Source organism: Lutjanus erythropterus, chromosome 9 (assembly GCF_056507025.1).
Source record: "Lutjanus erythropterus isolate fLutEry1 chromosome 9, fLutEry1.hap2, whole genome shotgun sequence".
NCBI lineage: Eukaryota > Metazoa > Chordata > Actinopteri > Lutjaniformes > Lutjanidae > Lutjanus > Lutjanus erythropterus.
The window spans coordinates 28,677,369-28,692,676 of record NC_139325.1 but is presented as its reverse complement, the minus strand read 5'-3'; the positions used below and the strand labels follow the sequence as shown (position 1 = coordinate 28,692,676).

The 15,308-nt window shown below is 38.9% G+C and overlaps 1 protein-coding gene across 1 annotated transcript in view; it reads right to left on the bottom strand.

Annotated features, from left to right (window-relative positions):
- Positions 1 to 13,137, bottom strand: part of slc9a1a (solute carrier family 9 member A1a) — a 36,270-nt gene extending 23,133 nt beyond the window's left edge. Inside the window, exon 1 of the mRNA XM_084727043.1 lies at positions 12,007 to 13,137. Coding sequence (XP_084583169.1) covers positions 12,007 to 12,301 — 295 coding nt within the window. The 5' untranslated portion in view covers positions 12,302 to 13,137. The remainder of the gene's footprint in view (positions 1 to 12,006) is intronic.
- Positions 13,138 to 15,308: the final 2,171 nt, after the last annotated feature.

Below are 15,308 nucleotides of genomic sequence, written 5' to 3'. Positions count from 1 at the left end.
ACTCCAATATTCAGTACAACCCGACCAATATGGGATTTTTGAGACCATTACCAATTTTAGAGGAGAAAAATTCACAGATATGTTGGCTGATAGTGAATTTTTGAACTGACATGAAAATAAACCTTTTCTATGTGGACTGTGCACCAATATGACAATGCAAAAGTACTCAGACGGCCGCTTTCTTGACGAATAAAATTCTGCAATCAAGAGAAAGTATGCAAGGATTATCAGCAAACCAAATCAAAAGTAAAGTTATCAATACATGTCATCATTAGCAATATTTATCAAGTATGATTAGCTCATTGTCACGGACAATAAAAGATAGAATGTTGTTTAATTACTTTCAGTATTGCTTCATCAATTAGTTAACCAACGTAGGTAAAATTAACACACTGCACCATTTTCTGCTGAGCTGCAATGCTCTGATGCTTATTGCTACGTTACTCATGACTGTATTAAGTAACTACAGCTGGCTCACTGTCTTGCTAACATAAAATGCTAAATAAATATGCCAGGCTCTGATACTTAGTATCAGTATCGGTCCAACACTGGCCAAAGAGGGGAAAAAAAAAAAACAGCCAAGTGCAATTCATGCATCTATTGTGACACCATAGTGACAATGAGCCATCCCTTACGAGAAATGCTACCTGCTTTACATCACATGCCCAAAAACGAGTCAATCCCCTCATGAATGGCACAATAAGACCTCTACTTTGCAGCCTGTGTTTGTTGATATTTAAGACTGAAGCAAAGGGATTAACTTGTTAATTGAGCCATGTCAACGAGTTGCTTTGCACATCCACTCTAAGCTAAAGCAATTAAATGGAAATATGCTGTCCACCCACCCCTATAATTTTAGATTCAAATGGTGACACGAACACAGAATGTTGACCAAAGTGCTGGTAAAAGCTTGGATAAAAGCACACATGTTGAACTACCAATAAGCACCACAGCTACAAAGTTCAACCTCTTCAGGGCAAGGATGGACAATGCAGAGACCATCTGGCACATTAACCACAGGGTGTGATCCCTCCTGAGCAAAGAGGGGAGGGGCAGACAGGTGAACAGCTCAGGCCTGCTCCTGGTAGCTTAGGTTTGCACAATGAGGAACACAGATCAGCTAATTATTATGCACTCGTTAACACATTGCACAGTTTGTTATGTAATGGCCATGACTGCACAAATGATACAAGTAAACAAGAATTAGCATAGCAGGTAAATAAATCATTTATAGAAATACAAGCTGGAATTATAAAACCGTTCTTTTATCATTTCAGTGCAGCTTTGTTTTAACTGTATGTGAACATCTAGCATCAGAAATTCTCTGTGGAATACAAGACATCTGAAATAGGGGGAGGGGTGTTTATACTTGGACAGCTTGAGGACAACACTATCAGTGTTTTAACACACAACCACTACAGTGCACGCCTGTGGATTATACAGCTGCATGCAGCTGGAGCTCTGGAGCTCTAAGGAAAGATAGAGAGGAAGCCTTTATCTTAAATGGTCTAAGGAGACCTAATTTTTCCACAGCAAGATGTCAGAGACTGACTGCACCTCCATTTTCAATGCACTTTATCAGGCACCACCCACAACTCTACAGAGGCTTAGCAGTCAGGTGGGTTAACAAATATATTCTGTGATAACTGTTTGAAACACATTAACAGAAACCTTATGTGATTCCCCTAAAGGCTTCTGTGGTGAGCAGGATGTAAAAGGGGTGAGCAGGATGTAAATTCCACAGCTTGAGCTGAGATTATCCGAAGCACAATGTCTCCTTAGAAGAAAGCCACAACCTATTTACTGGAGACTTCATAATTAAAGCTAAATTTGCATCATAAATTAGCTCACAACACCTCAGCCCCATATAGACACGGTTACATAATTAGGAAGCTGTCTGTCAAAGTGTTTGAGACATTAACATTACAGAGATCTCTGTTCAGTGTGGGGGACACCAAATTACACAAAAGGACCCACATACCTCCAGAGATAATAATTGGATCCAGGCTGAATAGAATAGATTACAGTGTCTGGCCTCCTACAGGAAATATACCCATGACAGCGTTTCACATTAGGGGTGGGTGATATAGCCTTAACATAATATGAAGCTATTTCAGCAATGATGATATTCTTGATGATGTGAGAAAATACAGAAAACTATTTCTGGCTGAGAACTCACAATAGCTGTTGTGCTCTCCTCGTACTCAACCTCATACTTCTGCTTGAGGAGGCGAAATTAGTTTGTTGTATTGTCCCTCTTCCTCTTCCACAACATTGAAGTCACTCCCCTTTCTGTAATTAACTCATCCAGTCTGGAGTGGTAGAAATGTTACTGTTGCTTTAAGTCATGTTTCTTGTTGTCAATACATCAACAAATCAGAATATTTTCATTATCACAATATGAATTTGTCTTGTCTATATCAAAAAATATATCAGAGTTATCATGAATGACATGATATGGCACACCTATTGCAAATGACCACTAATTCTGGTGTCATTTCAAAGATACCAAATCACCTTCTATTAAGGTTGGTTTTGTTTTTTTGTTATTCAGACATTTCACTAATAAGCATTTTATGTTGCTACTTAATAATATGGTTATTTATGTGATCAGTTCGTATTTAAGATACTCAACTCAGTCACGCCTTGCTGTGATGGTTAAATCCCCAGGCAAAGATCATTTGGAAATCTGATCTTGAAAAAGGGTAAGCACTTGTTGCATGTAATGCATAAAATAAGAGTTTGAAGAAATACAGATGGTTTCTGACACAAAGCAAAAACAAAACAAGAGAAGAAGACTCTGTAAACCCTGGATTAACACCCTCAGTGAGAAGAATGAGGTGCTGAAGTTACAGCTGCCAAAGGGATGAGGTGTTCATTCATTTATTTACAGAGAAACATTTCTGCTCAATTTTGATTGCATTTTCTGTAATGCTATTTAATATGAGAAGTTATGGGTTTTCTTGGGCATGAGTTTAAAAAGTACATGGTTTGGTTTGTTCACGGTGATTTGTAGGTGATTTGAGGAGTAAGTATTTAATGGTTCCACTCAGTCATTTTCTTATCATAATCATCTTGTTTACTGTATTTAAAACTGTTTAATACTTCTATACTGTTACTGTTTGTTTTCTATTTTGGATAAATTTGGATACTGTAGATTAAAATTGTTTTTTTAAATTTATTTATTATTCTGATTGTTTATTGTTCTATTTTTTATTGCTCTATTAAAATGTGTGTGGAGAATTCCAAAAAAAATTAAAACTTCACCTTTTAGTCATTCAAATATAGTGATCATTTATGTACATAAGTTATATGTGTTACACATTTATCATTTTCTTTAATGGATGTTCAGCCTGTCGCAAGCGGGCAGAGGGCGGTAGATAGCAGTGTATACAACAAGGTGTTATAGGATCTGCACAAGGTCTGCAGACAAAGAGCATTTACTTCCACAAGTCAGACCATGAGGAGACTTGAGCTCTACATTTCTAAACAAACATACTACATGTGTATGATATCAGGGTGTATGGTTGCACTACTACTGTATCCTGCTATAAGAAACCAAAGAAGTCCAAGAGACCAGAAACTCACCAACAACATCTAAAAACTGATGCATGCTTGTAGCATGTGCATGGAAAATTCACAAAGAATGGAATGCTCTGTACAACTTAATTCAAACAAGGAACTAGAAACACATGCTTATTTTCAGCAGTGCCCTCGGGGAGTACTTGCAGTGGTATATGGGGTTTCTTAAATTCATGCACACAAACACTTACACCTGGGAGTGGCCTAGTTTCACAGACTTCCTCTGCTGTTAGTCACTGAGCAGCTCAGGTTTTAGGTTGCTGATCAGGGAGACCTTCTCTCCAAATTTAGAGGATTTTAATACTCATGATTGAACTATCGACTTCAGAGCTCCACGAAAGAGAAACAAGTTTAACTGAATCCAGAGGGTGGCATGTGAAACCAACTGTGGTTATTATTAGAAGACAAGGAGTCCCATGATCTCTTGCGTTAAGTGTTCTTCCGAGTGACATTAAGTAAGGAACCTTAGCAAGGGCACTTTTGGCTCACAGCTTTCACTCCCTAAATCATGATCTATAAATAGGCCACACTATTTACTGGACTAAAAAATGACAAGCATATGAGACTGTGATAGACATTTCAGTATCAACACATCAGCCACAGTCCTGTGGGATTTTTCTGCCAAGGCCTCCATGGCAAATTCAACATTATCACTTATAATCTTTCCATATCATAGCAATGACTCACAATTCACAAATATTTAAATATAAGATAAGTAGAGACTTGAATCTGATACAGCAGATCTTACATTCTTGAGTTTGTATGTCTTTGTGGCTATGAGGTATTTTAGTCTATTAAGGACAGGTTCACATATAAAGGTCTGGTTTCTAAATCAAACCAATGCGAGGATGATAGATTTTTTCAGTTTTCCAACTGGTCCACTTTATATTTACAAAGGAAAAAGCAAAACATGTCAGAGTGGAAACGTTATTCAATTATTGGTCATACAGTCAGCAGGTAAAAGACAACAATTGGCCCAATTTTTACCTGGATATCATACAGTGTATAGCACTATCAGGTTCTGTTCGTGTTGATCTGGAGCGCATATCAGCACTCTTTGGAGGAGGGCACATATGAATGTCTCATGAGACAACAAGTATCAAATAATTTAATAATGCAGGCATTTTTCAATTTGTCGTGAATCCAGGTTTGTTACCTTCCAGTCCACATTTTGGCAGCAAATATTCTACACATACAATGGTACAGTTATGTGATTGTTTCAAATTATGTTCACACCAGAAGAAACCAAAAAAAAAAAAAAAGGTTCAACTTAACTAAACAAAGCTGATGTGAACCCACCCTAAAAGCATTAGTGTATCACCATTTGAAACAATGGTTATAAGAAATAAATTTTAGTTTTAATCATGTAATTTTGAATACTTCAGTGAATTCTGTGACATAAATATGTGTTCTTTTTTTTTTCACCGCAGCAGTAGCTGTGGAATAATTCACAGCAGGTCAAAGGAATGGGTTTTTTTATTACTTAAGAGACATAAAAACTAAACTGTTTAAATGATCAAGCTCTGCAAAGAAGGCCATACAAACCCTCAATAAAAAAGCTGAGCAGTGTAGTCCTCGAGGAAAGGACAAACAGCTCATGACTGGATGGACTAAACATATTACTACTGGTGCCTCCAGCAGTGGCACACTCAACAGTGAATCAAATAGTGACACTCTAAATGACCCATTATCATTCATGGGTGACCTGGAGGGACAAGTGAAGACTGTGCATACTGGACAACCAGGAATCAAATGAGACAAAAAGCCATTTCAGTCAATACAGAGACTTTTAAATGTAAAAATTCTTAACAAATCCAGGATTTAGGCACAAAAGGCTCAGTGGAGGAAGCCTGAACTGGCCACACTCAGCTAAGCGGTGACAGTTGACACATTCTCAAATCTCTTCTGCATGACTTCAATTATGGCCTTCAGTGCACTTAAAGTGAAGAGCCATACAACAGGAGATAAGATAGTGAAAAGCAGGGCAGTGAACTTCAAAAGGCACACAACAGCAAAGCTGTGCTGTGACGACACATGTTCTATGGAGATAAGCGTAGTAACTGTATGAAAAAACAGCATGTAACACATGTAAGGATTTTTATGCCAGATCCTTGAACTCTTTAGATCAGGCAGTTCATCCTGGCTGCCTGTCAATAATGGCAGGCACTGTGTCCTTGCCCCACTCCCTCCTGAGAGCATTTATGCGACAAGGTTATTGAAAACCACCAAAGGGTAACAGCTCTTTCATTTTTGCATGTGTACCCAGTGTCAGCACAGCCTGGCACTCACTACAAATGAACATTTCCAAAGCTAAGAACTGTGTCCTGTTGCCAGGTGACTAATTGTGCACTGCTGGCAACCAGATCTGTGGTATCAAGCAAGCACAAAAGAGAGAAAACACCCTCTTTGTTAAAAAGGTGATTGATGATGCATTCATTTGACTTTTCTCCTAGAAATCTGTGTGTTAATCTGGCTTGCCAGCTCTCCAACAACATGACATATTGATGTTCATAGAAAGGTCAAGAAACTTTTATTTCAGAATGATGCAGACCTTTGTGAGTCATTGTTTGATTGTATGATACAGATCATGGTGCTTCTCAGGTTGCTTGTGCAAGACCTGTGTTGGTTTAAATTATTAATAACGGCCTGCTGCTTTATATTCCAGTATGATCCCTGACACAGTAACAATACTACCGGCTCAGATGAGTGATTCCTTGTATGGTTTGAATTTAACACCACAACACCTCTGTTTGATTCTTACAACGCTTCATGAGCACATCTTCCACTATAACTACTGAATGGAGTACAACTCAGTGACAGTATCAAATGTCTGTTCCAAGCAACACTGTGCAAGAGCCTTCTAGTGATCAGAGTGTCTAATGATTTAAAAAGGAAGAAACCAAACAGAAAGAAAGATTTAGCTTTTGAAGGAAGCAAAAGGACAAGTTAAAAATAGTGCAGTATTTTAGATATGACATGATGGTAAAGAGTCCAAGCCAATGATCTACATGACACATGTTTTTTTTTTTTTTATCAAACAGAAAAGAGTATAAATTTCAACCACTAATCACTAAAATGTGCTCAGAATATCTAAGATGATGATTGCAGCTTGCAACCAGGATGGGAAATTAGTACCAGACCAGTGCTGGTAAAATATGAAAGTGGCTGGTAGATTGCTGACACAAAACAATGATTTGAACATTTATGAGTGAATTTCAACATTTATTTTTAGCTGGCAGATGTTCACATTTTAAAAAGATATTTTCTCAACCTGCTTGCAACCCTGTTACACATGCACAGAATGGAGAACTATCAAACCGGCATTCATTATTACTGTGAAGGCTATTCACTTGAATTTCTTGAACAACAAATAAATACAGCTGCAAAATGTGTTTTATAAATGTGACAGAAAAATATTGCTTTCTAAAGAAGGGTACAGTTTGTGACACAGTGACTTAAGCTTTGCCAAGGGTGTGGTTTCTAATGAAGTACTTGGAATCTTTCCTACACAAGCATTTGAGATCTGGACAAGATTAGGGGCCATATTTCTTAATGAGATGGACAAATCCCGTAACTTTGGTCTAAAAAATAACAAATTTGTTAATTAAACTTACTCATAGACAGTCATACATCTTCAGAAGCCACCCCTTGGTAAATTCTGGTATTCTGCTTCAAATTTCATTAACAAAATGTTGTGACTGAATTTTAAGAATATAGCCCAGTAACTGTACCAGGGAGTACAAAGATGGTATTGTTCAAGAATGATTATAGTGGTTTATGGGTGAACCCAGTGACACTGATAATGTCTAAAGCCTTGGTTATCATCATTTGTTTACTATAGATAACACTGTCTTTAAAGGAATGGGTAGGTCTCTAGGGAAAAATTTACATGGCAAACAAATGACCTAAACAATGGCAGCATTCCTGAAATAGTGTTAATCAAGACATAATGGGGTTTAGGACATTCAAGAACACACAGTAAAACAAGATTTTAGATCACTGATTCGTGTCTGGTAATTACAAGACAAAAACCCCCAAAGCTTTATAGTTCCTCAGGTGTGAGAATCAAAAAGAATCAGTGGACAAAAAAATAACTCATAAAACAACCGACAAAATGTTTTCACTGTATCTGCTAAGAACCAGGTTACAGCAATTATTAACACTGGTGATGATGTCCTCTATGCCTTCTGAAGTTAAAAGGCTACATTGCCATTGAGTATGTGCTATATGAACAATGACAAAGGACACTTTTCTCATTCACGCTTTAAAAATCTGCACTTATATGCCCACTCATTGTGGAGTGGTTCACAAAGCTCTGGATTTGCACGTACCCACACTGTCCTCCCAGGAATGAATGAGTATATTCTTCCTGCATGTTCCCTCATTTCACTTCCTGCTGTCTAGAACAAAAAGAAAAAAAAAACAAAAAAAACACATAACTGAACTAGTCTAAAAATATCTGTACTTCCACTTAGGCCATTATATCTATTGTATGTGTTTGAATAACTTTTACTTTGCACTGATAACAACCAGTTAAATTCATTATTTGCCATTAGGGGTGGGCAATATATCAATATCCCATCAATATTGTGATATGAGACTAAACATCGTCTTACATTTCAGACGTCCTTGTATCGTGATATGGCAAAAATATTGTTTTTTTCCCCATTTTAACAAGCTGTATTACATTAAAATGATATAATTTTCTTAACTTACCAGATTGTTCTAGCTGTTCTACTATTTACCTTTGCCAACTTAGTCATTATATCCACATCACTGATGATTATTTATCAAGAATCTCGTGTTAATATTTTGTGAAAGCACCAATAGTCATTCTTACAATATTCTTGCAGTATCAATAAAGGAAATTTGGTCAACAATATTGATACTTGATTTTGTCTATATTGACCAGCCCTACTTTATATATGGTTTAATCTATAGCTATTCAAACATTTCATATTATCTTCTATGAGATCATCACTATTTGAGAATTTATGGTATGTTATTGTACAGAAAATGTGTGTATCCAGATATATATCACAACATTGCCTAAAAATCGTAATAATTTATTCAACGTACTATTTAAACCATTTTGCTCAGCCATTTTTGCACTGCTTCAACATCCTCAACAACCGCTGTAATAACACTGTCATAAGTGTTCTCATTAAATCATTTCAAGTATAGCATAGTCTGGCTTGCTACTCTCCATAAAGTAAGGTACTGTACTAAAAGTCTAAATGTTTTCATATTTTGCGTTCTTATTAAACAGATCCATACTGAAGCATCACTAGCAAGCAAACTTAATTTTTTTTTTTTTTTTGTCATTTCTCTTCATTTCACTCATTTAGCTGATGCTCACTCCCTCTTCTTCACTCTTATTCACAGGACTCAAGATTCAGGTTGCCATCCAACTCCCACCACAACAAAAACTATACTCAGATAACATCACCACTGTATGTAATGGTGTTTGGCTTTTGCACTGAAGGAAAAACACACCATCTTTGAAATTGTTTGTCTTGTTGTGAATTATAAATGAAAGGTGAGACTAACTGGACTTGTCAGACATGTTACAAGAAGCCTCATGGGAGGGAGAGGAACACTGGAATCAAACGGCTTGTTACCAAAAGGTGTGTCCCATCGCCCACTCATGCAGTGAATATTATCAGATCTACTTAGCCAAAAGGTAAATGTGAAAGTCAGAGCCAGGGTTGATGTTTGATAAAAGCTATAAACCATTCTAAGCATTAACTCCTACCGCAGTGTACTCATTATTGCTCATAACTGCAGAAGTCTTGTTTATGGGTCTTGTTAGAAATTACATTCACAAAGTGAATGTGGGACAAAGTCATTTAGATAAATGATTAAAACTAAACACATCCTTTCAAACACACCCTTCCTCTAAATACAGAGGGCAGTGCCAATTATAGTCTTTGACATAGGTTGATAAAGAATAGTTATTTCTGTGTAATACTGGTCTGCAGCCTAATTACAGGAGCCAAAATAGAGGATGTCTCATAAATATAAGAGACATTGGCACTTACTTTTACAGTGTTAGGGCATAATCTCTGTAAAATCACATTCCTTGGGTTTTGATTTATATGAAAATCTTGGGTATCTTGGGCAGGTGGTATAATCAGTCTCAGAAAAGTAGTCATGTGAAAAATAAGGACAGAAAGGAGCCATGCACACAGACAGGCTTGCTTAAGAGATAAATGGACTGTGGATGTGCTTTAATGCTTGTAAGATATTAGGTCCTTGAACATGAATCAGACGCTATACCGAGGCCGTGCAGCGTAACAGCCACATTGAATTACCCATAGCCCATTTTCAGCCACCCTGGGATAATCGGAGGCTTAAGGTCGCCACTGTCTGCTGCTGCTGTCAGCCAACACACTCATCCAGTCTCATTTCTTTTCTGTCTTCCTTCTGCTTCCTACACTTTCCTTAACACTCTCTGCCTATCCCTAATCTCTCATGTTCACTCCATGCCCTTGAGCTGCGTCCCAACAGCAAGCCACCAGGGCCAGGTGGTCCCTCTCTGCCTGTCCCTTCCCCAGAGACACTGGGCTTCTTGCCCAGAGAGTGAGGCAATATCCTCCCCTGGCTACAGGCTAGCGCTCAGTCAGGCCCCTGATGTTGCAGGCAACTGACAAGCTGCTAGCTCTTAGAAAAAGATAGCAAGGGACAAATGCAGTGTTCTGTGGAAAGCACAATGTGAGAAGGGATTGATGACAGAGGGAGAGACAGGACAGTATATAGAACGAAAGACGAAATAAAAGAGACCGCAATGGAGTGCAGAGGTTAGGAGCAAAAAGGGCTAGGAAACAGAAGATACTAATGCAACACAGGAAGGTGAAGTGCTGGACATAAGTATTTCAGTTTACATAATTTAGAACAAGGAAGAAAATCATGAAGTGGTTCAAATCAAAATTGCTTGTCACTTTTGAGACATCCTTAGGGACAATACTGTAAGGGTTTGGCTGACAATAGCATAGTAGGAGGTTCCCCTGCGTTGAAAACCTGCCAGATACTTGCTGTCCAATTTCCAGTCTGCTGCATCAAGCTGCTTAGTCATCACTGTAGAAAGGAGTAAGTACAGCACTGGAAAAAGACCCTCTGCACATGAGGCTGATAGATGTGATGAGTAATCTGTGTGACCAGCAACGTAAATTTACCCTCAAAGCCACTGATTTAATTGAGCTATTCTGGTCAAACTTGTTACGTCAGCATACCAGTGGCATCTCTTTAATTGGAGTGCAGAATGTCTTGTGTTCTGCTGGTGAAATGAAGTGATAGGTTTGATCTTTCTGTCAATCATTATGAGTGCATCAGTACCTATATATCTGCAATATTGTAATCTGAATCAAGACATAGCCTACATGGTGGTTGATTTATCTTTGCTATCTCTGATGGTGCTATCAGAGTGTATTATCTTGTCACCAGGTTCACTGAATTTTAACCCAGTCTTCTCTTTAAAGAGCAGCCTGATAAAACAGGCTTTATGATCATTTGTTTCGATGTGCAGGTAATCCCAGATCTGAAAAACTGGCTGCAGGCCAGAGGCGTAAGCAGGGTTCCTATTCTAAAGTAAAATTCAAGCACTTTAAAGGAATTTTAAAAGTGTATTTTCATGCTTTTCCAACACATTAAAGTTGTGGTGAATTACATATGTGTATACATACACTCAGGATGATTTTTTCACTTCTTCAACACATTAAATCAGATTTTATTGTGGTATAAACAACCGCAATTATGTTTTATGATAACCCTCTACAGAAGGATGACAAATTAAAAGAGAAAACAACAAGGGTTCAAAATGCGTCACCTGTCTGTAAGTAGAAAAGGCATCCAATATAACCTAGTATAATTACAATGACACTAGTTATACTAGTTTACACTGAACAATATCAATATAGCCTGAGACAAAATACCAAAAATAATGCATTAATTTAATTGAATAGTTTTTAAAAATAATTTATTTATAGTTTTACAGTTTATGTAGAACAAGCATATAACTTTGTTATAAACTGAAGCTGAGTACTTTACCAAAAATAAAAACCATTGGAAAGATGGGTGTGCCTTTTCGAGGACATAAATAAATGGCATCATTGCTAATTTAACAGGAGTTTTTCTTTGAACACAGGTGTGTTTCTGAGGTGGAAAGCAGAATCACTTAAATTGCCCATTCTCAGTTTCAGCACATTGTTGGAGTCCCCTGTATGGGGCCCCTTGCAACTGCACTGCCTGCACCGTCTATATTTACACCCCTGCTACAGGCAATGGGCTAACTTAACTCCAATGACAACACCTGTAAGTATCCAATATTACCAAACCCTTTGCTAGCATTTCCTGTCAAGCCTGAACTCAAATGTCGGGCTGCAGGCAACACAACATGACATAACGTGACATCAACATGATACTCACCCAGTTTCATTAAAGAGGCGAGCAGCACCCATAATGAGATTTCAAAGGGGGTCTGTATGTGTCCGTAGTCGAGGCTGAGCACAGGGAAAGCCTTTTTAGTGAAGTTATGGTGTCCGTGCTCCCCCACTTTGTGGCTGTCCACAGTCGGCGGGTGGCTGATATCCGGAGAGCTGGCAGCTCCGAGAGGAAGCACGGAGCCCTCCAGAAACACTAACACCATCAGCAGGAGCAGTCCCCGCTCCGGTAAACTCTTCCCGATGCCAGCCGGGCTGTGTGAAACTGCCCCCGAAGGCATGTTGTTGGACAATAAAAAAAAATGTGATGTAATTTGAAGAGAAACAAGGTGGTAAAAGTCCGCTTGCGAGCCAAGCAAGTTCAAGGAAGTTGAATAAAACTTCGTAACGTAACGTTGGTTAACCAACTCTTCAACCGTCGAACATCCTAACTGACTTCCAGAGTCGGTTCGACTAGCTTAAACCGAACCACAACTCCATTCTGTCAGTTAGCTAGCTTGTCTTCAACGTCTGTTGCTTGTAGCACAGGTAAACGGTCACACCGACACAGGCCGTTGAGGGAAAGCAGGAAATGTCTGTCAAGATGCTAGTAAGAGTTTCTATTCACAGATAATACATGCCGTATAAAGCAAACATGTCCTTTACGTTTCTTTTTTACAGCGGTGTTTCACAAGTTTGTCCGTTTCTGTGTCAGTGACTATTAATGTCCTCGTCGGTTAAAGATGTCATTGTTGATGCTGGAGGCAAACGAGACACAGCGGCATCCCCTCCACGCCTCTTCTCCCCTCCGACTGCCCACGAAGAAACTCGTCCGTGCGGCGGCGGTGATCGGATACTGACCTTGAAGAGAAGCCGCACAGCTGCCACAGAGCATTTTGCTTTGAACCCTCTATGTATTTCAACTTTTTGACATTAATGTCCATGTATGCGGTATTTCCTCCGTGCTTCCAGGAGGACAAGACCTTGGTCAGGGGCTCGGCTCAGAGGGAGGGAGGATGGGGGAAGACTTGGGGGTGCACTCCGCCCCGGCTTCCGAGGCTCGTCCCGGGTTGACAAGCCAAGTGGCGACTGCTGCTCTCAGTTGTGGTGTTTAGCTTCATACAACCTTCAAAACGCACACCCTTTCGCGGAGGTTTGGTGGATGGGAGGAGGAGGAGGAGGAGTAGAGTGGAAGGGGAGGGGGATGACCGACTATAGTGACACCTACAGGGATGGAGGTTTAACATATCTCATGGGTTAAAAACAGAAAAAAGAAGAGCATCATGTAACTCCCGCCTCTGAACAGCCTCATTTATACTCCTTTACTGAAAGTTAACCCCCAAATGAAAAAATATTTTTCCACTTATTTTTATTTTATTATTATTATTTTTTTATTCATCCAAATAGTTTTGGTGTGAGATGCCAACTTGTGGAGATACAAACCGTGGAAATGTCTGCCGTCAGTCTAGATGGCACCTAGCTTGTGGTGTTCAAAACACAAAAAATACATTTGAAAAATTCAACAGCCGTGTCTCTTTCCAGAAATCATGACCTGGTTCCACAGACCTTGTTGTGAGCGGTTTCAATTAGGAACTATTTTCTTTCTAGTAGAGACAAAGTAGTTCCGGTAGATTCTATTACAGAAAGAAATTATTTCCTACATGAAACTGCCCACAACACAGTCTGTGGATTATCTGTAGTAACTGGGCCATGGTTTCTAGACAGTTACACCGCTGTTGAATTTTTCAAATATATTTTTTGGCGCTCTGAGCACCACAAACTGAGGGCCTTTTGGTCTCAGTATATCAAGATGGATATATAGCCCTACAGGCCAGGGGAGTGAGCTGTCCTTATGATGTTATCAGGTCAAAGAGTCAGGGGCAACAACAGACCACAGTCCAGAGAGCATAGTATTTTTTTCCATACGGACACTCGGTTATACTGCAGATCATAGGTGTCCTTCACACTGGGGATGCTGGGAACATGTCCCTACCACTTTTAGAAATGGCCAATTCTATCCCCTATTGCTTTTAAAAATAATTATTTGTTTAAAATATTCTGAAAAATAGCTTGCACCAAGAAATGTTAAAATGAGAATGATCTGAGTGCCATTGTACTTGAGACCAAACTTGGCCTCAAGACCACTTTTTGAAGGTCTCTTCTCGGCCTCGGCCACATTGCCTTTGGTCTTGGTCTTGATTTGATCTCAACCCGTCAAAGTCTAGGTCTTGTCTTGGTCTCAGCCCAAAACCAGCCCAGTGGCCAATCAGACTGGCGCAAACAGACAACAAACATAGGCACATTGTATTTGTGCGTGGTTATGTGGGTACATGTGTGATGTGTGCCAGATCTGTGTTTGGATGTGTTTATCTGGAGCCAGTTTGGCAGGATTTGGGTATAAATAAATTCTTTCATTTAAAATACAGATCTGTTGTTATATATATAATTAATGTAATTTACATGCAAAATAGGTTCACACTCTTGATCTTGGTCTTGACTTGGTCTTGGTTTAAGTGGTCTTGAGCACAACACTGGCTTTGAAAATTATTTATTTGAACTAAAGGAAAACATACAATAAGTTATGCTTGGTTGAACTTAAACCATTTACTTTTGTGAACCCCCTGTTTCTTTAATGTTAAATCACACAGCATCAAAACAAGGCATTTTAACATCAAAAGGTATAGATGATTTATTATCTTTAGCAAATGCTGTTATCATATTTCAGTTGTCTCTATTTTGTCTCATTTTATGTAAGTGATATTGGATATTGTTTGACTGACATGCACTGGTGCTTTCTATAGTTACGTTGGCACTGGTCAATCGATTAACACAGGGGTCTTCAACATTTTTCAGGCTCCGGACCCTTAGGCTGATAGAGAGATGGAGCAGGGATCCCCTATTACTTTTAAATTTCCAAAATGATCATTTTACATCCTTAAAGAGTGTCTGTACGCTTGGAATAATAACACCCCCTGGACCTCTGTTGAAGACTGATGCATTAACGTATGGTGAGTATTTTTGTACAGTTGACTTTTGATGCACCATTATGCAATATTTCTCTGACTGTCATTATCTACTTTGACCTCATTCCAAACCCCCCATTACATTGCCTAAAATTGCATATGTTGAAGGCCTTTAAAAAGGTTTTTTCATCTGACGCCTTGTGTCTCCACCACTTTTCAACACAAAGTGACGCCCTTGCTGCAGATGCTCACTGTCATTAACATTGTCACCATAAATCACTGCGCCACCACACTGCTAATTGTTTCAACTGTGTGTGTGACTGCTCTTCAGAAAACCTCCACTCTA